This window comes from Thunnus maccoyii, chromosome 24 (assembly GCF_910596095.1).
Source record: "Thunnus maccoyii chromosome 24, fThuMac1.1, whole genome shotgun sequence".
In the NCBI taxonomy this organism is placed as follows: Eukaryota; Metazoa; Chordata; class Actinopteri; order Scombriformes; family Scombridae; genus Thunnus; species Thunnus maccoyii.
This window is the reverse complement of record NC_056556.1, coordinates 17641728-17665779: the sequence shown is the minus strand read 5'-3', so window position 1 is coordinate 17665779 and position 24052 is coordinate 17641728. Positions and strand designations below refer to the sequence as shown.

The 24052-nt window shown below is 41.4% G+C and overlaps 1 protein-coding gene across 2 annotated transcripts in view; it reads right to left on the bottom strand.

The window, feature by feature from the left end:
- The window catches only part of hecw2b (HECT, C2 and WW domain containing E3 ubiquitin protein ligase 2b), a 28148-nt gene extending 4393 nt beyond the window's left edge, over nucleotides 1–23755 (bottom strand). Inside the window, exons 1-22 of one of the 2 annotated variants that reach the window (XM_042404868.1) lie at nucleotides 23238–23755; nucleotides 16506–16613; nucleotides 16146–16240; nucleotides 14258–14333; nucleotides 14003–14172; nucleotides 11846–11988; nucleotides 11077–11177; nucleotides 9260–10215; nucleotides 8272–8416; nucleotides 7760–7927; nucleotides 6794–6895; nucleotides 5677–5827; nucleotides 5394–5497; nucleotides 5166–5290; nucleotides 4248–4433; nucleotides 3451–3603; nucleotides 3204–3306; nucleotides 3017–3113; nucleotides 2793–2876; nucleotides 2497–2606; nucleotides 934–1054; nucleotides 733–846 (exon numbers count right to left, since the gene is read on the bottom strand). In XM_042404868.1, the coding sequence (XP_042260802.1) occupies nucleotides 733–846; nucleotides 934–1054; nucleotides 2497–2606; nucleotides 2793–2876; nucleotides 3017–3113; nucleotides 3204–3306; nucleotides 3451–3603; nucleotides 4248–4433; nucleotides 5166–5290; nucleotides 5394–5497; nucleotides 5677–5827; nucleotides 6794–6895; nucleotides 7760–7927; nucleotides 8272–8416; nucleotides 9260–10215; nucleotides 11077–11177; nucleotides 11846–11988; nucleotides 14003–14172; nucleotides 14258–14333; nucleotides 16146–16240; nucleotides 16506–16613; nucleotides 23238–23634 (3809 nt within the window). In that variant the 5' untranslated portion in view covers nucleotides 23635–23755. The remainder of the gene's footprint in view (nucleotides 1–732; nucleotides 847–933; nucleotides 1055–2496; nucleotides 2607–2792; nucleotides 2877–3016; nucleotides 3114–3203; nucleotides 3307–3450; nucleotides 3604–4247; nucleotides 4434–5165; nucleotides 5291–5393; nucleotides 5498–5676; nucleotides 5828–6793; nucleotides 6896–7759; nucleotides 7928–8271; nucleotides 8417–9259; nucleotides 10216–11076; nucleotides 11178–11845; nucleotides 11989–14002; nucleotides 14173–14257; nucleotides 14334–16145; nucleotides 16241–16505; nucleotides 16614–23237) is intronic. The other variant, XM_042404869.1, reaches the window with a different exon arrangement.
- Between the last annotated feature and the right edge of the window lie 297 nt (nucleotides 23756–24052).

The following is a 24052-nucleotide window of genomic DNA, read 5'->3' as shown; positions in this document are numbered from 1 at the left end:
CACTATCACCAGGTCAAATTTTCATTTGTTCTTTTGGTTTATGACAAATTACCTGCAGAACTACATCCCCATCAGCCTCAGCTACACTCTGTTTTTTTAGTGATAATTAGCAAAAAATAGCATACTAACATGGTAAGCTAAGGTGGTGAACACAGTAAAGATTACACCTGCTAAACATCATCAAGGACCTTTTCAAAAGCCATTTCAAGGATTAAGATAGTACAGTATGTGTTGAATGGGACATATTCTGCACATTTACAGGTCAATATTTTTCATCTGGGGCTCTACTGAAATATCTTGGCATGATTTACAGTTAAAAAAAAAGTCCTTATTTATCTTATACTGACCCTTTATGTAGCTCTTCAGTGTGTTTTAGCTCCCGTCTTAGCAACCTTAAGAAACCTTAGCAACCAAGGCTATGGACAGCCCGTTATGGGCATGTCTGGTGAGCTGACTTTGCCAATGAAGTGTTCAGAGCAGGTTGAAGCACTGACTTTTGACTTGCAGGGAGCATTTCTACATATGTTAACCTCAAGTTTCGGAACTTCAACCATGTTTAACATAAATATTCAGCATCATAACAGTATATAAATAACAGATAATCACAAAAAGCTGAATATGTCCTCTTTAACCAGACTGTCCACATGTAGTGTCATGCTGTAATAAGCTGGAAATGAGTCACAGATGTACTATACACACATGCACCTGTGACCTGGCCTCCCACATACTCACCCCTCCTCCCCGACAAAGCTGACATAGAGCTTGCTGCGCTGCAGATCTTTACGGGAATAGCACATGATCTGGTTGAAGGCATCTTCCAGCAGATGGTCACGACGGATGATCAATCTGAGACACACATACACAAATGTGAATACGAAGAAACAGAAGAGGACGGTTGCTCTCTGCAGTTACACAGACACACAGTCCACCTACTTTAGCTTCCCCGGTCCTTGTCCATAGCCTTTAGTTTCCAGTTTTCTGTAGAAGTTGCGCAGTTTGGCCTCAAAGTCTCTCTTGTAGGGTGCTGGAGCTCTGGCATTGGCTCTCTGAGTACCTACAGGCAGAGAGAAAGAGGAACAGATACAGGTGAGTTACAGATTTAACTACATTTCCCAGAATACCATTTGACAACTTTTGACATTCATCAATGGGTAGTGATGGTGAAATGAAGCTTTCTAAACCATTAAAGATATTTGACATTCTGTGTTGAAATAGGTAAATAACTAGAAGCTGCACATTGTCCTCTACTGGTTAAACAAAAATGTTGGAAATAACCTACACTTTTTAATATTCTACATTAGACAGAAAGTCACACTTGGTGTGGTACAAGCAGCTTACTGGTGATGGTTTCTATCTTCCACACAGAATCTGTGACCCATGTGTACTGAAATTTTTTTCCACAGGTGTTTTTTTGGGGGATAATAAATCTTATTTGATAATATCATAGATAGGGAAAGTTGGAATAGGGAGTAAACAAAAGTCAATGCAGACATCAGAAAGAATGTACCATTTGCAAAACCCCTCTTCTGAACAGCAACTCTTAAATCATTACTTAGGCACCATAGGCCTGTCAAGCTTTTGATTTCTACACATGCTGAACTGGTGCACATGTAGCTGTACTGAAGACAACCACAAACTAAGTCTGAAATCTATCTTTACATGTTTGTGTATGATTATCACTCAGTTTTACAGAATATAGTGTAAGAGTAGAATTCAGATGATTTTGTTAGACAGTGAAGGTGCTTATGGACACACTGTGTAACTGGGCAGATCAAATTTCTCTATGTATGTTCTGCTGTATTAGCAACCAAATCCAGGTTTGTTATAGTAATTGTGCTTGCGCAATCACTCTCCTCCACTCCATCACTACTACAACCCACAAAGTGTGTGAGACTCAGTGAACTTTATAACGAGTGCTGATGCAGTGGTTCACATCTTGGTACTCCAGTATCACATGTAACATCACCAGATATACATCATTCATGTGGGTAGATAAAAGTGATATCAATAGTAGCAAGAGTTTTTTCCAACTGAATGATTTTTGAATGTCTATACAAAAACTCTTGATTTCCTTTTTTTCCTTCTTCAACAGGGTGGATGCCACACAGGGCTTGAATACAGTAATATTTATGAAATAAAGGTTAATATCAATTTTTCAACACAAGGAATGTACTGTATTTATTACAACTATGCAACTCTGTTTTTATTTCCCTCCAAATTGTTGTTCTGGGGTCAGAATGACCAATCAATGTCATTATCCCTTTTATATTTTGGGCTGTCTACTCATTGGTTCTGTGTATGTATATAGAGATCTATGCAAGATGAATGAGCATCTAAATGTATTTGAATGAGTAGGGGTTGATGGGGAAACTAGGTTTTTTTTTGCATACTGTAGCTCCTAAACTGTCTTTTCAGTTCTACCTTTCATAGCAACATTTTAATAAAGAAGATTCAGAAAGAGAGGGATGTTCAATATGCGTGTGACTCGTCTCTTACCAGGTGAGTTCTGTGGGGAGGAGACAGGGGATCCCCGAGGTGACTGGCAGTAGCTGGGGTGAAGTAAGGCGTGAGGAGGCACGTATGACATTACTTCATCTTCAAACAGACTGCAGAGGAGAGAAAGAGGAGAGACGCAGCAAGAGAGAAATTGAATAAACAGAATTAACTCAACAGAGTGACCTAGGTTGAAAAGAAATAAAGGGAAAATAATGCAGAACTAATACATTACGACAGGGAAGAAGTACATTAAAAATAGGAAAGGAAGGAAGAAAGGAAGGAAAAGCAGGTTTCACCTTAGCAGCATGACAAGGTCAGCGTCTCCTGAAAGCCTGGCCAATCCTGACACTCCATCTGTGCGGATCAGATGCACCTTCTCCCTGTTGTCATAGCAACATTAAACTGAGTAAGATGCTGGTGAATATAGCTATGCATGCTTCATATACAGTGGGAGCTACAGACCATTACAAATACACACCTCTGTCAGGTATTGTATGTGTGTATGTGTGTTTGTGTGTACCTGAGTGAATGGTTCCGGTTGAAGTCTGGCTGTCTCTCCTGCAAAATCTCAAAGATGTTTGGTTGTCGTAGGAACGCCACAATTTTGTCGTTATAAGCTAGAAGAAGAGCAGACAGAAACATGTGGGTCAAAGTTGAATATTTCTAAAGCTGTGTATGTGTATATGTCTTTTCGTGCGTATACTGACCCACTGGCACAACATCTTGGCACTGCCCCCTGCTGGCAGAGGTGAAGGTGCTGGAAGGCCGCGGCAGGACGGGTGGGCCAGTGTGACGAGGGTCTTCACCCACCTACAGATGAGGAGAGGAGGATAGATTAGTTTAAGCGGGTAAAGTAGCTGTCCCGTGATATTTGAGATCCCTACAGCAATAAAAATGTGTAAAAATGTCAGCTTTAGACACAAGTGTGTGTGTGTGTGTGTGTGTGTGTCTCACCAGTCGCCGGGGGCTGACCTCCCCGGCACTGTGGCTGCGTTGGCGCGTCAGGTGTTGCCGGTGAGCCAGGATGCTTGGGGGCCTAGTGCTCTGGAGAGGCAGCCGTGGGTCGATGAAGGTTGTGGCTCGGCAGTTGTGGTCCACAAAGAAAGGCTGCAGACACACACACAAACACACACACATACACACATTTTGTGACATGAAATGTATTGTAATCAATATTAATTTGAAACAACTGAAACAATTTGTATGTTTGTCACACTTGGTAAATATAAAATGTACTTCTGTGATGTACTGAGCATTTTCATGGCACAAAATCAGTTTCACAATGATTAAAAATTACTTACTTATTTATAGTTAAATATATAAATAAACAGTGAAATATACACATGGATATTAATATAGATATAAAATTAAATTTTTATTAATACTATTATAATATCAATAAATAAAATAATAAAGCTCAACTAAATATAAATTAAGTAAATGCATTTTTAAAATCTAGATTTATTAATTTATTTCTACATTCTAATTTACACACAGCAGTAAATATGTTTCAACTTTGACAAATGAGCATGGTGACAACATACTATTTTTAATTTTGTGCCACAAGAAGAATTTTGTGACAGATGTTGAAATGTACTTTGCCCATAAAATGCAACATGAGACAATTAGCACCCACTCTAACACTGAATTAAAGACTCAAAACTGTATTACACCTCATCCACAGCCCTTAAAGCCTTTGGGTTTATAGAATATGAGACTTTCAGACTAATTGATATGGCTCTCATCCCCACCTTGCCGGTGTGGTCGTGCTTCATCTCCCAGCCTCTGGGAAGCTCCAGCTGTTTATTGGAGAACATGTTGAGGAAGGCCACCAGGTCCCTGTTGTGCTGGTAGCGCTCGAAGTGGTGAGCATCCCGACGAACCTTACTGATCATATGCTTCAGACACGTGTTGGTGGTGAACATACGGTAGGCACTCTGAGAGACAGTGAGGGACAGTGAAAGAAGCAAGAGAAGCAGGAGAGAATTCATGATAGAGAGGAAGGAGGGAAGAAAGAAGACAGAGACAGGAGAGGAAACACATCCACCAGAGACAGGAGGGAGGTTTTGTCAAGTGTAGCTGTCCCACTGTAATACTGTGTAAATACTATCCACCACCATTCTTACATATGTGATTTGATTGTTATGAGTAAGGGACTGTACAAAAATGATTGGGGTGGGAAGGGGACCTGAACCATATATTTCATTTTGTTGTGTTAATATTTTCTTCAGATCCGCCCCTTAACATAGACAGCTCATGTGGCTACTGATGGACTAGCAGTGCAATGTTTTTCCATACCATCGGATTTCCCAAATAGTAAAATAAAAGTAGATCAGATGATGTCATGGCCTGAACTGTCTGTCATAATCAAACCAATCACATGATTCCTGAATTGCATGATCAGGTGTTCCAACGAGAGCACTGTTAAATACCAGTAGAATCTTACATACTGCTGAGTTGACTTTTCTTCATCAAGTCTTTTATTTGATGTCACGATCCCACCTTAATAACTTTTGTACAGTCCCTTAATGAGTGTGTGGTAAATAGATGTTGAAGAGGTTCCTGAAACAAATAGAGTGTCATCTATGAGAAAAAGATAGAGGAAAACAGGGATGGATGGGTTCAAAGAAAGAAGAGAGAGAGAGAAGAAAAAAAACGAGTGTCCATACAGGGTTGGAATGCAGCACAGTGAAGAAGTCGGGGCTGGTGAGGAACCTGGCGCTGGGAGACTGAAGCAGCAGGCTGAGGCGAGACCTGGAGCCCGACTGAGCGACGCTGTTGTCTCTACGCAGCTCTGCAACACACAAATGCAATGTCAGAGAAAGTGTGTGAAGCAAAGTTCAAGGACATTCTTTCCCGACTACATAAACCAGAATGCATTGCAGTGAGAGGATTACCTGGAATAGACGGGTGCATATCAGTCTCATCTGTTGGCAGCTCATTGGCTGACTGCTCTTCTGGTCTGCTGTCATTGGTTATCGTCCTACGTATACTCTGATACCTGAAGAGGTGCATGTGTGTATGTTAGTTACCATGATGACAATCTTCATATGATCTCACACATAGATGAATTTATCACGCAAATAATGGGAAAATTGAATTGAGGCTGACCATATCTGTGTGTGTATCTGCGTGTGTGTGTGTGTGTGTGTGTGTGTGTGTGTGTGTGTGTGTTCTGACCTGCGGTTCAGCTGTTCCATCTGCTGTATGGAGTTGGATCTCTGGAGGGTCTGCGGGGCTGGGGGAGCAGTGGGCCGTTGCCAAGTTGTGGTTCTGTTCACATGGTCCACGTAAAAGATCCGACCGTGGCTGTCAATTCGAGCCTCCCAGTCTGGTTCACACACACACACATTGAGGGACTTAAGTACACACACACACACACCTTGGGAAGGCCAGGCTGAGGTTTAGTATCAAAACAAACAAGTGTAAAATGAATGTTATACATCCATTGGCTTGTCAATAATGGTGAGAATTTCAGCGAAGGTGTAAATGAGTGAACACTGAAAAGATGAAGAGCTGGGAAGATAACATTCAATCACTAATAACTAAAGATCTATGTCTGTTCTGTCTGTCAACTTTATAAACTGGTTCAATATTTGATGAAGAAAATAGAAGCTTAATACAGAGAAATGATTGTTGTCCTCTGCATATGGCAAAACACATCTTTATGACCTGTAGCACACACTTCCTATTAGATTTTTTTCCCAACAATAAATCTCACGAGAGAGAGAGAGAGAGAGAGAGAGAAAACATAAAAATCTGGGATCTCCTAAAAACATCAGACACTATCTAATAAGAAGCTTCAAGGGAAGCAACAGGGAAACACTGTCCGAGGAAACACAAAGAGGGAATTTGATGCTAAAAAGACTGTAAATGTGGCAGATATCCACTTGATATGACTAACTCAGACTGATGAAGACTCATATAAGCTTCACATCAACTTTTAAATGCATTTTTGCACAAAATGACTGTGTGGACACACTGTGGATTTTGACCCCCATCACTTCCATTGAAAGCACATTTGAAGGGAGTCTTTTAATAGTCAGTATGAACAGGAGGAATGATTACAGCGAGGAAAACCTCTTTCACTGTTCATATGGACACCTGACTGTTGTTTTAAGACACACTTGAAAAATTGTGAACTTGTCCTTTAAAGTCAAGCGTTATCCTGGTGCAGACAAAGCTTTCAAATCTTTTAGGACAATGTGCAATATACACACACACGATAGGTGAGTCTGTGGGTAGTGCTGTACTGATTAACACCTTTTTCCTCATGTTAACAAACACACACACTCACTAGGTGGTAGCGGCTCGTCCACTCTCTGGTAACGACTGATGTCATGGCGGACAGATGGCAGGGAGCGAACAGACTGGTGGCCATTGACCTGAGCTGTGGCACCTGCACACACACACACACACGCAAAGACATATTCAATAGAAGTTAACATTGCGACAGTTCCAGATCTGCAAATTGCAAGCTCAGATCCTACAGCTGGTCCATCTCACCTCAAGCTCAGCACCCTTACAGTATCTGCCATTATCTGACGCTGTGGATTGGTTAAACAAACACAATTCCTCTCTCTGTAATCCATCAGCTTTTTTGGTGGCTGCAGAAAACCTGCTGTGATCTGCTCCAGTCTTTATTAATAAAGCCTGATCGCTCAATCCTCTCTGACCTGGAGAGATGCTGCTCAGAAGGTTGGTCTGCTTAAATCGGATTTGTTGTAGCATACAATAAATACTGGTGGTGGAATCAATACATTTGAATAATAATAATAATACAGATATTCTAGCTTGAAAGACACTTAAAAGGAAAAAAGAAAGAAGCAAAAAGACTTAAAAAAACAAAGCTACACATTAAAGTGTCAGAAAGAACATTAACTTAGCTCAGCCTAGTTAACCTGTTACTATCTTAGTTAGTATTCCACTTAATGTACATGTTCTTCACACACTCTGAGTACAGAGCTCCTGTTAGATGAGAACACAGCATGAGGTCAAGAGAAGTGGCTATAATCGCTGCAGCAGCAGACTGCAAAATATAGATGTTGAAGCTGAATGAAAGCCTTGATTCTCTCAATAACAACCATTAAGGAGACCTCGTGTGAACCTGCTGCTCTGGTGGAGCTGCACAGCGCCCCTGATGGAGGAGCAAAGTAGTACAGGAGGTGAGAATGTGTGGAGATGTGTAAGGGATACATTTCAGAATTCTAAATTCAGCAGTGATAATAATATTATATAATATATAAACAGCCCTGCATCTCACCTCCCTCACTCTCCACAACGATCCCGCTCAGACTCTCTCTGGCCCCGCACACCTCATGGTTCTGGGCCACACCTCCAGAGGCCTGCATAGATCGCCTCCTCCTCCACACCTCCCCTCCTTCCTCCTCCTGCTGCTCCTCCTGCCCATCCCCACCTCTGGCTGTCGCGCCTGCAATTATCAAAAATACACGGCTCAGTGGAGCTAAGATGCTTTGTTGGTTTTATTTTACTTTCACATAAAGGACAAATGAGTTGGGTCAGCCATACAGTACATTTACAATCACATGAGAGTGAAAAGCACACACACTTTCAGGAGTGTAGTAGTAATACAGTTCATAAAGTAATACATTTGAGCAATATAAAAGCACTTTTATGATATGTGATATTTTTAATGGTTTGAGTCTGATTTTTTTAAAAAGATGCATACATACTGTAGTTGCCATGAGCTGTATAATGTGATTTTATGGACAGAATTTATGTCTCATTTACATAAATTTCAGATTTACCACCTACCAGCTTCAGAAGTCCCTCCTCCTTGATCAGCTATGCTGCTGCTGGTCGGAGCAGCTGCTGCCACTGGCCCATTTGCCTCACTGCTTGATGACTCTGCCCCTTCCTCCTCTGCCTTTGGAGCCACTTCTTTTCTTGTCTCCACCTCCTGAGGAAAGGAGAGGAGAGGAGAGGAGAGGAGAGGAGAGGAGAGGAGAAGAGGGTTATTAGCAATTCTTGTTTTGTAATGAATCATGTGATCACTTGAGAATTGTTCTTAAAGTATTAAATATATATTATTAGGTTAGTATTAGGCAAAATCCAAACCTCCACATTTCTGGACATTTGGATTCAGCCTTAAGGTCAATTCATACTCTCCACGTCCACATGGCAGTATTTGTTCAAAGTATTGGTGAGTAAATGAAAACACTGCGGTTTGTAAAATTCACAGACTGGATTTTACAACTCTGGAAAGTTATCATGGCTGCAATCTTGCTACTAGTGCACACATGTGGAACACATCTATGTCTGCAGACCCCAGATCAAGGTATGTATTTAACCGCATGTGCGTCCGTGGTCCACGTGCAACTCCACAGCTGTCTGCAGAGTGTGGAATGCAGAAACCATGAATTGGCCTTTATACTTAGCTTTAATTGGGAGCAATTTGCTTGATAAATGTCTTTTTTACTCCTCAGTTGGATCTTTGGAGTATCCTTAAAGTTACAGTATGTAAGTTTTATATAAGTTATACAAGTTTTTTTGTATTTTTTTGTTAAAATCTGCTGCAAAGTATATCTTAATGTGAGGAGGTGTTGTCAAAAGCGTCTGTTACCCAGGCTCATCAACAAGTTTCAACAAGAGAAATCCTCACCCTTCTAACCACAGGAGTCCAAAGTCAGGAGTAGGAACTCACATAATTCTTTTGTTTGACAAATATGAGTCCTGGTTATCTAATGGCAGAGTCTGACAAAGATTTTCCACAACATCTAGCTTCAGTTCTACAGCTGCTAACCTGAATGGGTGAAAGTGGACCACCACTGAGTGAAGGACTGCAGGACACTTCCTGGTTTGCACCTGTCCAGCTGCTCTGCTCCTGGCAGGTACATTCCCCCACAGAGGCACCCGGCCCAGCCTGGGTCCCTGGGCCTTCTGCTGCAGCTGCCTCGGCCCCTGATGCCTGACCTGAGTTGGAAGCTGTGGAGGGTTCTCCGCTGATGTGTGCAGCCTCAGCTGACGCTCCAGCAGCCTCTGTGGTCACAGCTTCTGCATCAGCAGAGGTTGATGCTCCTGTCTGTGTTTGAACTCCAGCTGCAACTTCTGCAGCTCCAGCTCCAGGTTCAGCCCCTGCAGGCTCAGCCCCAGGCTGAGCACTGGCAGAGGAACCGGCCTCTGCTGCAGCTCCAGGTCCAGTACCAGCTCCAGTCGACCCGTGTGGCTCTCCTATGGAAACCTCATTCCCTTGTCGAGACTCAGATGTAGCCGACCTTCTCGATACGTCTGAGGTCTGCTGAGTCTTTGTCTCCTGTGATTGGTCCCTGTGCTGCCCTGCTGTCTCCTCATCCTCATCTGAGTCTATGTGCAGCATGGCGTTGAGCCGTGTGTCCGTTGGAAAGCTGGAGCGGAGTTTCGGCGAAGGCCCCACCAGAGGTCGGTCCCCAGGGCTCCTGGGAGCTTCAATGGCGTCCAGGTAGTCATTGAGTGACACCTGCCGGTGGGTGTGGCTACCCAGAGCCGGAGGAACCAGATCCTCTTCTCCCACCTGCCCAGGCTCCCGCCACACGCTGTCATCGCCATAGTAACAAGCCCCATTGACTAACAGGGAGCCCTCATCAGATCCTGTAGGGGAGGGTCCACATGTGACGCGTGAGGATGAGGAGGGGTGAGGGAGGTCTTCGTCATCGGAGGGACTGCCGGGGTCGCCGTTCACAGCACCACCCAAGATAGTTCCCACTGCATCTGGAGAGGCTTCTGAGTGAAGGAGAGGATGGACCAGGAGGAGAGAACAGAAGGATAAAAAAAGATTGTGAATGTGATTGTGAAATACCTTCATTTGCCCTTTGCTGAGACTTAAATGAGAAGATGAATACCACTCTCATATCTGTCTGCTAAATATGAAGCTAGGGCCAGGAGATAATTAGCTTAGCTAAGCACGATTTGAAGCAAGGGGGAAACAGCTGGCCTGGCTCACTCAAGGCTTCACCTCTAAAGCTTTGTAATTAACATGTTGTATCTTGTTTGTCAGGGGGTGGTTGGCATTGTCAATGATAGACAGCAGTTTGTTCAGGGTCCCGCTCCATGCCACCCACTGACCCTGCACTATTAACCAGCCTTGGGAATGATCTTGTTAACTGTGAAACTATTTTTGACTGCAAAACACTTTATTGCTAATTAAAAAGGGCCTGCCACTCACTTACATTACCCAAAAAAGAATGATAGAGATTAATTGATTTGTTGCCAATCATTAATTTAATCGCCAACTGTTTTGATAACTGATTAATTGTTCAGAGTCATTTTTTAAGAAATAAAATGTCCAAATTCTCTGGTTCCAGCTTCTCAAATGTGAATATTTTCTAGTTTCTTTAGTCTTCTATGACAGTAATACTGAATATTTTTGGGTTGTGGACTGTTGGTCGGGACAAAACAAGACATTTGAGGATGTCATCTTGGGCTTTGCGAAAACAGTGATAATCATTTTTCACCATTTTATGACATTTTATGGACCAAAAAACAAATTGATTGATAGAGAAAATAATCAAAATATTAATCGATAAAGAAAAGAATCATTACTTGCGGCCCTAAAGTATGATACCCACACACACATACACACACCTTCATGTCCAGTGGAGGTGATGTCCACTCTGAACAGTAGCTGCCCGCTCACATGGTCCGTAGGGAGGCGACGACACAGGCTGTAGGTGACTGGCTGATCGCTGTACAAACACACACACACACACACACACACACACACACACACACACACTTTAGTTACAGTATGCCCCTACTGGATTTCAATACTAAACCATAGATTTAAACACAAACACACAACAAACATTAATTCAAAAGCACATATGGGTATACACACACACACACACATTTAAATATATACTGTACCCTCACACCTACATGCACAGTGTTTCAGTGTTGAATATATGAAAGAGTTTGCCAGAATAGTGCATCCATGTGCAATTAGCGTGTGATTCAGTGCTGTTATAGCCCACCTCCTACCACAATAAACTGTCAACCTGTGGGAAACACTGCACACACACTACTCATCATGGTTCACTAGAGTACAAGATGTCCTCTGTTGTAGATCAATATCAAATCAATGCCTGAACAATGAGCTGATTGGGACCTATTGATCAGTATTGACTGAATTATGTTGAGTCACTGTGGTTAAGTGCTGAAGGTCAGATGTTTTGTCTGTCCGTCATCCTCAGACATTCTCCCTTTCTGTCTGAAACCAAGCAGGAGGTGCTGCTTTAAAGAAACACACACATTTATCATCACACTCTCAGTACAACTTCAGTTTCATGTTGTGTTCTGCTGATCTGACTAACTGTTTACAATAACGTAAATATGCGTGTGTATGTGGACTCACTCAGCCGTCGGCCCCTCCAGAAGTCTCTGCACGGGGATGATCAGCTGACCCAGAAACCGCTTGATGATTGGTCGGCTCTTGGCGAACTTATCTTTCACCTCGATCTCCAACATGTCAGTCATCAGAGCCACAAACGTGTATTTCTACAGGGGGGTCGATAGGAAAAATAGAGATTATTTTTAATTGAATGCTGTATTACATTACATGGAAATGTGCTATATTCAAAGTTTTTTATGTTTTGAATTTAACAAAATTTTAAATTTAATTCTATTGACCTTATGTGGCCCATCCATCTTTTCACTTGTTCCAAAGGTGCTTCGTCTCTTTAAAAGGTACCCTTTTAAAGTCCCCCTCCAGTCAAGAAAAAAAAAGTTTTTCTACTCGTTCATTCAGTTGGATGTTTGAGCTTCACCGTGCAGAATGATGTTTGTGCAGAGTTTGACACTAGATGTTTTCACATTCATCTGCTGAAGGAGGAAAGCTTCTCTGTGCTCACCTTCAATCTCAGTTTAAGGTGTGTACCTATGAGCATGATTTGTGACATCACAACAATTTAGGAGGCAATCATGGTTCAATATGCAACTTACACAAGTGTGATGTGGGAACATGAAGCCTCCAGTGCGCATACACCGAGAATGGACTTTACAGTGAAGTAGTAGACATCTTGTTTCCAGCAGGAAAACTTTTAATTAATAATATTTGCATATTTGTAGATTCTGTATTTTTAATGAAGGGGAGGGAGGAGATGTCATTTTAAGGATTTTTAAGGGTGAATTTGAACTTCTTTGAGGAAAAACCAAATCAGACACAAGTTATTAGTCAAAGCAGTGTAAGTGTTGATGCCTCAGTGCTGGCAACAGCTGTGGCCGGAGGCATTAAGTTTTTGGGTTGTCCGTCTGTCCCATTTTCATGAACGCAATATCTCTCTTCAAATTTGTCACATACGTCCACTTGGACTCAAAGATGAACTGATTAGATTTTGGTGGTCAAAGGTCAAGGTCACCATGACCTCACATCTGTCCCATTCTTGTGAACGCGATATCTTAGGAACACGTGGAGGGAATTTCATTACATCTGGCACAAACGTCCACTTTGACTCAAGGATGAACTAGAATTTGGTGGTCAAAGGTCAAAGGTTTTTGGTCATAACTCAAGAATTCATACACTAATTATGACAAAGTTTCTTTATTCTATACCATAACTCAGGAACATAAGGGGAGATTGTGACCATATTTCACAATCGGTCGGGCACTGAATTGGTGACACTAATCTTGGTGCCACCTTGAAACTGTGGTGATTTTATTGAATTCCTTCAAGTCTTCACTACAAATATTATGAGTCTGGACAGACTGTAAACTGCAACTTGACTGGTTGGCGGAGGCATACAACTGTGAGGCGGTATTTCTAGTTTTTATATGTCTTCAAATATCTTCGGAGAGGACCTTTAACTAGTAGTAGTGCTGTTGTACTGTTGGTCACACCAGTGTACGCTGGTGTCATGAAGAACAGTTTTGTTTCTCACCATTCCACTGAGTTGGTTGTTCTGTCAGTGTTTACAAAAAAACTCCACAGTGCACCTTTAACTTCCAGTTGCAATCGGCAGTAGTAAACACTAAACTAAATTTCTCAAACATGGAAACATATGTCCACATTTATGAAGGTATGAAAACAATCCAATTGGTTGGATTACAAAAAAATCTATCATTAATAAAGTTAAAGAAGTCCACAAAATGCTGCATAGTGTTGTTGTAGTATTAATTACAATAACATGACTAGCTGTTCCTAGTGCTGAGACCACTGTTAACAGCAGTCTATGTTTGAAAGACTGCTGTGAAAGAAAGTCTTAATGCTACAGGTTATACTGTAAAATGGATCACAAGCAGCAGATGTCACCAGATTCCCAACTCCGGTTTAGACAGGAAGTTAAAAGACAAGATATCGCATCAGAAAGCTTCCTTAGTAATGCACTCCAAGGTGTCCTGTTATAAGAAAATAATGGCGTTAGAGGAGGAAATGACACGGTTCACCTCCAACTCACCCCTTATTTTCATATAATGGGACACCACTTTATGCATCAACACCTATTTCATTCAAGACATTTTTGGATGCCATGATGTGTGCATTTATAGGTGTGGGTGTCTGCTTCTTTGTGCTGACCTCGCCATGCCACACAGGGTTGATGGTGTTGGCTATGATGGAGGATCGTCTCTCCTGGCCGTGGTGGGTGAACTTGGGGAGGCCGCTCCTCTTGCCGGGCTGGATGGACATCTTTAGGTACGGGTCTGGGTTAAAGAACATGCCCTTCTTCAGGCCGGATGCCCGGATGTCTGCAATGGCAAACACACATTCATGAGTGTGTGTGTGTGTGTGTGTGTGTTTTGGACCAAAACTGCACAGAAACATTCCTCTCACCTGACAGAGTGAAGCTAACTAGTTTCCGACAGTGCTCAGTCCCTGATTGGTCCTCCACTTGGCCTTCACTGCCCACCTGATGAGAAAACAACCCACGGGAAAGTAGTATGAGTGTTTCACTTACCATCCACCTTTTTAGAGTGAACTTAATTCTCTCAGAGAGAAAAACACATGAGTTTGATGAAAAATTAGGAAACATCAGAGAGCGAGAGGAATAGTGGCTGGAGAGCTCTGATTAAAGCTGACTGACTGTTTTTCATTTTGCTGACTCAGCTAGAGCAAATGTCTCTCCACCTAAGTTCCTGCTGCCAAGAATCCAGTGGCATCCGCCTTACTCCATTCACTTCCCTGCCCTGAGTCCAAAATATTTCGCCCAATAAATTCGGGGGGGCTAATGGGACAGCTGACGCAGCTGCATGTGATGTGATGAACTGAAGTCAGTGCTGTAAGTGAAAAGGAAGAGATTTTGAGTATTGTTCATCTGTGCTATACCCTGATATGTGCATTTACATAGTCACTGTGGAAAAAGGAGGAGGATGTGCATCTGATAATCTGATCACTGGCCTCTGGAAGACAGTCAGCTGGCAGGATTATGGTTGTGACTATCAAATACCGGTAAAAAAAAAAAAGGGCTCGCATTTATTAGGCATCTCAGAGTAGGAAATTAGTCTTGACTGGGCAGAAATTTCCAGAGTGATGCATTTTGCCCCTGCTTTTAGGTATAGGAGTAAAATCCTTTTACGCAACAACCTTACTAACAAAGGCTACAGAACCGACGGCCATTTATGGTCATGCACAAGGCAAGTTGTAAAAAACTGTTGTGTTCAGAGCAGGTTGAAGCCCTGGTTTTTGACTTGCAGCGAGCATTTCTACATACATAAACCTAAAGTTTTGGAATTTTGACCATGTTTAGCATAGATATCCAACATCATAACAGTATATAAATAACAGAAAACCACAAAAAGCATGATACTGTATGTCCCATTTAACTTATCTGTGCTGATATTTAGGAGAGCTCCAGAGGAGCTGCATGGAGATGGTGTTCAGGCAAAGAGGTGTTCAGGCTCTTCGAGCTCATCATAAAGATAATGCAAACAACTCAGGGGCCCTCATAGCTCCAGTTTGTACCTACATTGGAGTCACTTAAGCCCTGAGCAACCCACTTTTTCAATCTTTCAAAAACCCAGAAGGTGGTTTAACAACACTTAGCAACAGAAGATATTTCCAAACTCTTTTAACCATCTGGATGAAAAAAAATATTCCATCTGTTGCATAAAATTTTTTAACCCATTTCTCAAGTTGGAAGTAATCCAGGAAGCCGGAAAAATTATATATGTCCTAACTCTTTTTTTGTAAAACACGACAAATTGTTAAAATGGAAAATATTTGGGAGCAACATCAGTTCATAAGAATTATAACTGATAATTTTTTAATCTTTGGTATATGTTGAACAAATTGAGCAAGGAGATTTTCCATTTTCATTCCCAGCTATCATCTTCGGATTTGGAAAAAGAGGTGCAACCTGTGAAATGATTAAAGAATAGGTTGCATCATGCAACAGACAGAATATTGTTTCTGGAAATATCTTTACAACAGCAGTACATGTTCATTGACCTCCTGGGTAATTGTGAGATGTTCATACTGGGACTCTCAGTCCTACTATGAGTATGTCTTTTGTCCTAGTTTAACTTTTATTTTATGGATTTAGGGATTCTGAGACACTTAATAAACTGGGAGAAAAGTCAGAGGTAGAGAGCACAAAGAGAAGAAGAAGGCTGAATAAAAGATTAGAAAGAGAAAATGAGAGAATGGTTAAAAAAAAAACTAGGTGAGGGCATGACTACAGGGACGTCAGGGAGATGTTGATTACACACACACACAAACGTACCGGTACTCCAGGGTTCTTGACGGTGATACAAGGTGTCGTTGCTCTCAATGCTCCACTTACACCGTGATAGTATTTAAAGCAGATCTTAGTTTCCGCTGTAGAGAGATCATATACATTCTCATTTTCATGCAATGTGTATTAGGCCTGTCAAGTGCAGAATATGTTGCCCTCTCAAAATGTGTTAACATACAGAGGTCAAGCTGCTACTTTTACAGTGCTGGTGAGTTGATAAAAAGAGTTTATTTGTTAAATCACTGGTCTGACTTGAGCTATTATTAATATAAGATTCATTACAGTTCCAGAAAAACAAAACATTAATGTCAAATCTCCTCAAGCACAGGACCTATGGAGTCCACTCACGCTCCATGAAGTAGGGTTCTGGCTCCAGTCTCCACACGATCTGTCCTCTCTGGGTGCCGTTCACACCGCGATTCTTGGAGTCCCACACGTTGGCCACACACGTCTCATCTGTAGAACACACACTTACATGAATATGCTTTTTAGAATGTTTCAGGAACACACACTTGGTTCTATTTATACACTTTTGGGAATTAGTTAACAATAGCAAGGTGTAAGGAGGCAAAAGCAGGGTGTCTGGGACCAAAATTATGAGCTGGATTTGGAACCATAATCAGTTAGTTTGTTAACCTGTACACTGATGTCGGGGTTCTCTTAGTCTTTCAAGCATCCATTGAGCCCTACCAACTAAATTAAAGTTAGGGTTTTTGTTCAAATTCAACAGATAAGGTTTTTTTTACCCTTTGAACAGGCCAGCTGTTTCTCCCTGTGCCAAGCCTTTATGCTAAGCTAACCAGTTGCTGGCTCTCAGAACAAAAGTGCATAAGTGGATTTCCCAAAATGTTGATCTATTCCTTTAAAAGGCTGAATGTAAAATAGGCAAAGGCAACCTTAAAATGCCACGAAATATGCAATAAAAATTGTTGATAATGGCTTAATTTAATTTTAATTTAATTTAAAAAAGTTCATTAGTTGAAGAACTTCTCATATATTCACAAGGATATATTCACAGGATCTTTGCATTTTGAAAAGTTCCTCATATGTGAAATGTCACAAATTTTTCTCTATAATGTGTAAGTACTATGTCACCCCTCATTTCCAGTAACTAAAGACACTGATTAAAGATGTGTTATTGGTGCATGGATACGCTTTGCTACAGCACTGCTGGTTTTAACAACTTCTCTTTAAAGTTCTGTGGCAAAAACTGAGCACTTACATTAGTGCCTGTTCATGGGCATGTCAGTATGATAACCTTAAGGGTAATTAATCCCATCAGTCACTGGCAGGCTGCCAATGGCCTTGGTTTTAAGTCTGGTTCGCGCATCAGTCAAATGGTCTTTCAGCTTGTGCAGCAGAGTTGCAAAGAGTAGGCAATTAATCGATCGGCAAAAAATAATTGGCTACATGATAATTGATTAATCATTTAGTTATTTCGCTGGTTCCAGCTTCTCAAATGTAAAAAAAACCTTTTTTTTGTCTTGTATGGTAGTTAAATGTAATATTTGGACTGTTAATTAAACAGAACATGTAATGTGAATATGTCACCTTTAGCTGGAGGAAATTGTAACTGGTATTTTTCACTGTTGTATGACATTTTACTGACAATTAATTGAGAAAATAATGGGCAGATTAAACAATAATGAAGACAATCGGTAGTTGCAGTCATACTGTGCAGCCTCTTACATTGTTTTTTGTTATATGTGACATCTATGGAATATAATCTGTGATTCAGTGGCACAGATACAGATTTTTACTGCTGAGATTCACAGCATGAGCTACTTTTGCATAATGAATTATGCCTGAATCACCAACAAATCCCTCAATTCAGCAACTGTTTCGGTGCCACTTTAATAATTAAACTGTTTCACAGAGGCCACCTTACAAATCCACACTAATGTTCTTCTTGGGTCTTCCTACCATTTGTAGTCTTCTTGTGATGCCATCACTGATGCTGGTATTTCATTGCAATTAAGTCTTTACTTGTTCTCAGTTTGTGTTGTTTGGATCTATTTTGCAAATTTTACATGAGAAATAAGGGTGTGTGCTGCATTGACAAACCACCATGGAGATTACTGGTTCCCGGGGGAAACTCTGCCCTCAGGTCATAAACCACATCCCTGTCTGTGCCCGTTAAGCCATCAAACATTTATGTTTACCACCCATGTAAAGGATGACAAATGGCCCGTGTCCTAATGGATCAATGCTGATGTCCGTCAGCCAAACACACACACATAGACACACGCACACACACACACACACACACAGACATATATACAGTTCATCCCTTGCCCTCTGTCACACCAGGACACCATCAATAAACTCAGCTTTTGTCACTGACAGCAAATAAGTATTCCTCACACATACACACTTGTCTGACCTGGTAACCCTGCAATCACCCAAGCCTTATAAACTACAGTCTGAGAGGTGTGACACACACATGCACCCGTATACACACACAGGTCAGACAGCAGAGTGAGGTCACGGAGCTCAGGCGGCTCCATGGGAGAGTGGCCGACAGCCAGACTGGAAACAGTGCTCAACCCTGGGGAGCAAAGCCCCAGAAATCCCCCTGCCTGGGTCAATACCGCTGAAGAGATGCAGAGCAGCTGGAGGGACGGAGAGCTCACCTTTCACCGACTTTCTCTATCTTTGTCTCAGATAAAGGATTGTCCACAGGCACTCACTCTCTCTCACACACGCACACGAAATCGGTCACCTGTGGTTTGAGACGACCTGTGCTTTTGTAAAATGGTGTGTATTTCACTGACTGCTGAAAGCTGCTCTTTCTCACCTGAGCTGGAGAACTACAGGACATTGCCAAGCCTAGCAGAAACTGGCTGGTATCAGAAACAGTCTTTTATCTCAGATTAGACTCGTGCTACCATATCAGAATGAATACTAACAATACCAGCCGGTGGAAAATATAATATTTGTATCAATGATATGTAATAAAGGGAGAGTAATATAAAAAAAACACACTTACGCATCACTTCTTCTTTGTATTAATATGCTTTCTTGTACTTACTGTATCACATATATTTATTATTTCTCTGTATCAGGGCTTTATTTCTAGTAGCTAAGAGGATTTTTTAGAAACACAGCAACTGTGGATCTTGTTAGTGACTGAATGTTATCTCTAGCAAAGAGAACAGAAAGCAGAACTACAATAAATTGAAATGTGTCACATAAAGTAAGCCTATAATGTAATTTTAGCTGCACAGAGCCCTTAGTTCTATGATAGAGCAGGAATATTATGGTTCTCAGTAGACAGAGATGGTGCCATTGGCCAGTATACTCATCCATTGGCTGTGGTAGTATCTGTTCATTTAGTAGATTTTGGAGAGATAGAGTGGCTGGAATATAGTGAATAGTAAAGATGATGCTTGCTTTTTGCCATAAATTTTGCAAATTGCTAATCTCTTAAATTATTTATTTTTTTTAAGATATTGGTGGAAGGTGTTGCATTTTTTTTTATAAATCATGGGGAGGGTTCAAAGATAATATCAGCAACTTTGAGGAGGTCTGAGCCAAAGGGACTTTTTTAAAAAGTGAAACATAAAGTTCAGCTGCTGTCCCTACACTAGTAATTTTTGTACGGTCCCTTACATTAAATATTGTCCTAATGAGACAGCTCAGATAACACTTCAACCACTATTAAGTGAGAAGAGAACATTGAATTTGTGGCGCTCATAATGTACCAGAGTCCCTTAAGGTACATAAAAAGAACATCTGTAGTGCAGATGGTATATTTTTAATTTTTGAAATTTCAAATATTCAGATTTTTTTATTTTTGTAGTATTGTTTAGGGACTGACAGGTGGCACTTCACACACCTGCTGTCATTCACAAGTACATCACTCTAGGATGGGGACGAGGCACTTGAAATGATGTGTGTGAGAGATAGAGTGTGAAGTATGAGAAGAAACATACTGCTCTTAAATGCTTTTGATGCCAAGTCAGCATCACTTTTCATCAGGGTAACCTCACCATCTTTCTCTTGCACACACACACACACAGAGACACACAGACACACACTCCATTAGCCAGTTAATGCAGCAGCAGTGGGGCTGATGTAATGCTCTAACCTTGAGGAGATGAGTTACACGTCGCAACCTCTTCAATAACGCTATCGTATAGCTACCCTATAGCCATTGTTATTACACTAGCAGACAAATATGAGGACAGACAGGCAGGGAGACAGACAGTGGAAGACACAATATGGAAGTGAGAGACAGAGACAGGCAGGAGGCAGGAAGACAGATAAGGATGATGATGAGCAAGCAAGAACAGACAAGTTCCACAATGGACGTCTATTCAAGATAATGTGCTGCGATTTGGGGATTTAGAGGTGTTACAGTAAAATGAATGGTCTGAAAAGGTGGATTTTTGTTCAAGGCACCGTGACACAGTAAAATGTTGCTCCCTTTATACCAAGACATCAGGCCTGAAGATCAGATGTGCATAGAACTTTTTTTTTTTTCATTTGTTCCACATCTGCTTTCGTCTCTTAAAAGGTACACTTTGGGGTTTTTAAAGTCCCCCTCCACTCAGAAATGTTGAATGTTTGAGCTTCACTGTACAGAAGGCTGTTTTCACATTCATCTGCTGAAAGTGGAAAGTTTCTATGAGCTCATTGAAAATCTGATTTTACAGGGCAGGCCTACAAGCATGATTTGTGACATCATAACTGGTTTTGAAGCTAATCCTGCTCCAATATTCAATTTACAACAGTGTGATGTGGAAACTTGAAGCCTTCAGTGCACAAACACTGAGAAGGAACTATTCCGTGAACAAGGAGACATCTTGTGTCCAGCAGTTAAACTTCTGAGATGAAATATATTTATATATATACAGATTCTGGGATTTTTAATGAGGCAGAAGGAGGAAATGTAATTTTAAGGATTTTGTAGTGGTAATTTTACTTTTTTGTGGAAAAACAATATCAGACACACATTATTGTTCCAAGCAGAGTATTTTTGTATGTCTGACTGGGGACTTTATAAGTTGAGTTTTGGACTTGGTGAGATTAAAGCTAACAACCCATGATGATGTTAACATTCAAGTACCATCCACCGAGGCTAGCTTCTGCCAGACTAAAAGAAAACAGATGTGGAAAAATATATCAGTGAAATATCAGTGTTGAAATGACTGACCCACTGATCAACTGATCATTCCCTAAATTCTCCTGAAGTCATGTGCATGAGGCTATAGTAAGAGCAATGTCTTTTTTTAAGGAATGGATTTAAAAGTGCTACAATCACTGCATGTCCAGCTAACTAACTTACCTTCTACAGAGTAAGTAACCTAACATTACATCCAAGACTCGGGAGCATATTATTAGCTAACTACATTATTTTGTGTGATCATAGGTGTAGATTTTTAGAACATGTGCCCCGCCCCCCAATAAAAGCATGAAAGAAGAAGCAACCGCTGTAACGTTACTCATAGACACAACAATGCCTCTGACAGGGGCGGGTCTTTTTTTCTCAGAACTGGGTCTTTATTTACTCCCAGAATATGAATATGAATCATGAGCTCATACAACCACTGAATCTTTGAAGATAATTATCCCAGCCACACACACATTGCTAAACTTGACCTTGTGGATCGTAAAAAGATCTAAGGAATTCATTTCTTTCAATGAAAGACGCAAAAAGGCCTTTAGATCATTTCATTAAATGTCCCATGGCTTGACTTTTTGAGGCTAACTACGTTCCCTCAGAATTCTGTCGAGGGCTGGGACAGAAAGGAACAGAAAGGAAAAGGAAAGTTTTGATTTACAAAATAGGGCTTAGTGACTTTTAGTCTTGGTATAGTTCAACAGACTAAAATATTGTCTTCTCTCCAGTAACTGTCAAACAGTACTTTTCAATTTCACACTGTTAACAGAGAGTATTGATCTACTTTCAAAAGCACAAGAATAAATCAGTTTTGCTCAATATGGGATCTGTAAGAGTAATCCTTTATGTTTAAGATGTGATTTCGACTGTCATGGCTTGTGTGTAGATTTAAACTTTTGAGCCTAAGGTTTTTGTTTTCCAGAATTATTTACAGGCTTTAACAAGGTCTCCTTCTCCAATAGATTAGATCAATGTTTTCATCGGTTATGGCCAAAATGTGTTGTATTCTTGTTTTCAGTTAGCTTCAATAACACAGTTCAGATGTACATGATTCCTAAAAATCATCCTAAAACACACATATGTGTGATATGTTGATATGTTTTGAATGTGCAGAAAGTTTTGAACATTAGCAGAAATCTTGCTGAAAGACATATGAGCTATAAAAGTCCAGGGGTTTATAAATTAATTAAAATGGATTAATTCATCACTGACATGAATGGGTGCCACATGCACATTTAAAGAGGTTACTTTCCCACACAAAAGACACAAAGGAGGACAGAAGAGTAAATCATGCCTATATGTGTGTTGACTCAGCAGGGATAATATTAAATGAGAAAAGTTGATCTACAGGAGGATAAATATTTGAAAGAGAATGAATGCCGCTTTTGTGTACATCTGTATGAAATTAAAGAGCCATTGTTTCAAAAATGACTATGAATTTCAAATAGTAAATATCATTGTAAACATATGTGTAAAATCAGCACTGTTATGCAAAGAGCTCCAGGACCTACACTATGGCTGCCAGAGTGGCGCTGCTTCTTGTGCTGAAACAATCAGTCAATTATATTATTAATTCATAAAGCAAGTAAGCCTTGTTTCAACTACTCAAATGTGAGGATTTATTGATTTCTTTCTGTTTTATATATCTTAAATAGAATATTTTTTGATTTTGAACTGTTTGTCTAATAAATTAAGACATTTAAAGAGTTCACCTTGTTCTCTGGGAATTTTTGATGGGTGTTTTTCACTATTTTCTAACATCTTCTAGATTCACATTCTAAGGCTAAATTGCATATGAAAATGGTTATTGGATGCAACCCTTGTTGTGTCACAAGAATATCCTCCATTTGTCCTTACTAAAATACAAAATAGAGAGCTAGAATAGTTAAAGTCCCCTTCCTGAAGCAGACTGTTCCATGTTGTGCGCTTCAGCGAGGGGAAGTGAGTATGCTCACCAATGTGGTACAGCCCAATCCAGTCGGTGGCATCCACTTCCTCTTTGATGTCCCAGGAGATGACCAGGTGGCTGTGACCTAGAGTCAACTGGTACGTAGACGCAGTGAGCGATGAGCGGCTGTCTGATGTCACTAGGTCTGTGTCGCTATTGGCCCGCTGGAGCCCCATCCCCGCTGCTTCTGGCTGGACCCCTGATGAGGAGGATGATGCTGAGGTGGAAGCCCCGACCTCGCCCTGCACCGACAGGCTGCGGAGGTTGTCTGGCCCGATTGTGTACGGCCGGGTGTGCGGGTTGCGCCGGCGCACTGCCAGCAGGTGCTCCCGGGCGCTGCCGTTGGCCGACGATGAGGTTGACGGGGAGGAGGAAGAGGAGGAGGCGGTGGCAGCTGTCGCCATGGTTGCCACCGAGGCAGAGGCGTTGAAGGGCGGGGGCGAGAAACGAGGGGGAGAGGAGGAGAGCTGGTGGTGGTGATTGTGGTGCTGGTGGTGGTGATTGTGGGAGTGGGGTTGAGGGTGAGGATGATGGTGGTGGTGGTGATGATGATGATGGTGGTGGTGTGGTGAGGAGGGGGCAGAGGAGGTGGAGGGGGTGGGGGAGGATGACTGGGGGCGGGGGCGGGGGGGGAGGACGGCCGTTGCGAGGGAGGGGCGAATGGTGGAGGCCAGTTGGGTGTACCAAAGAAAGAAAACAAGAAGGGAGGGGAAAGGAAGGAGAGAGTGTAAAACTAGACCAGACTGAAGGAGCAATAAACGTCTGGAAAGCTGAAGAGAAGAAAAATTGATAAAAAGATGTAGAGATGGAAGTAAAGATGGG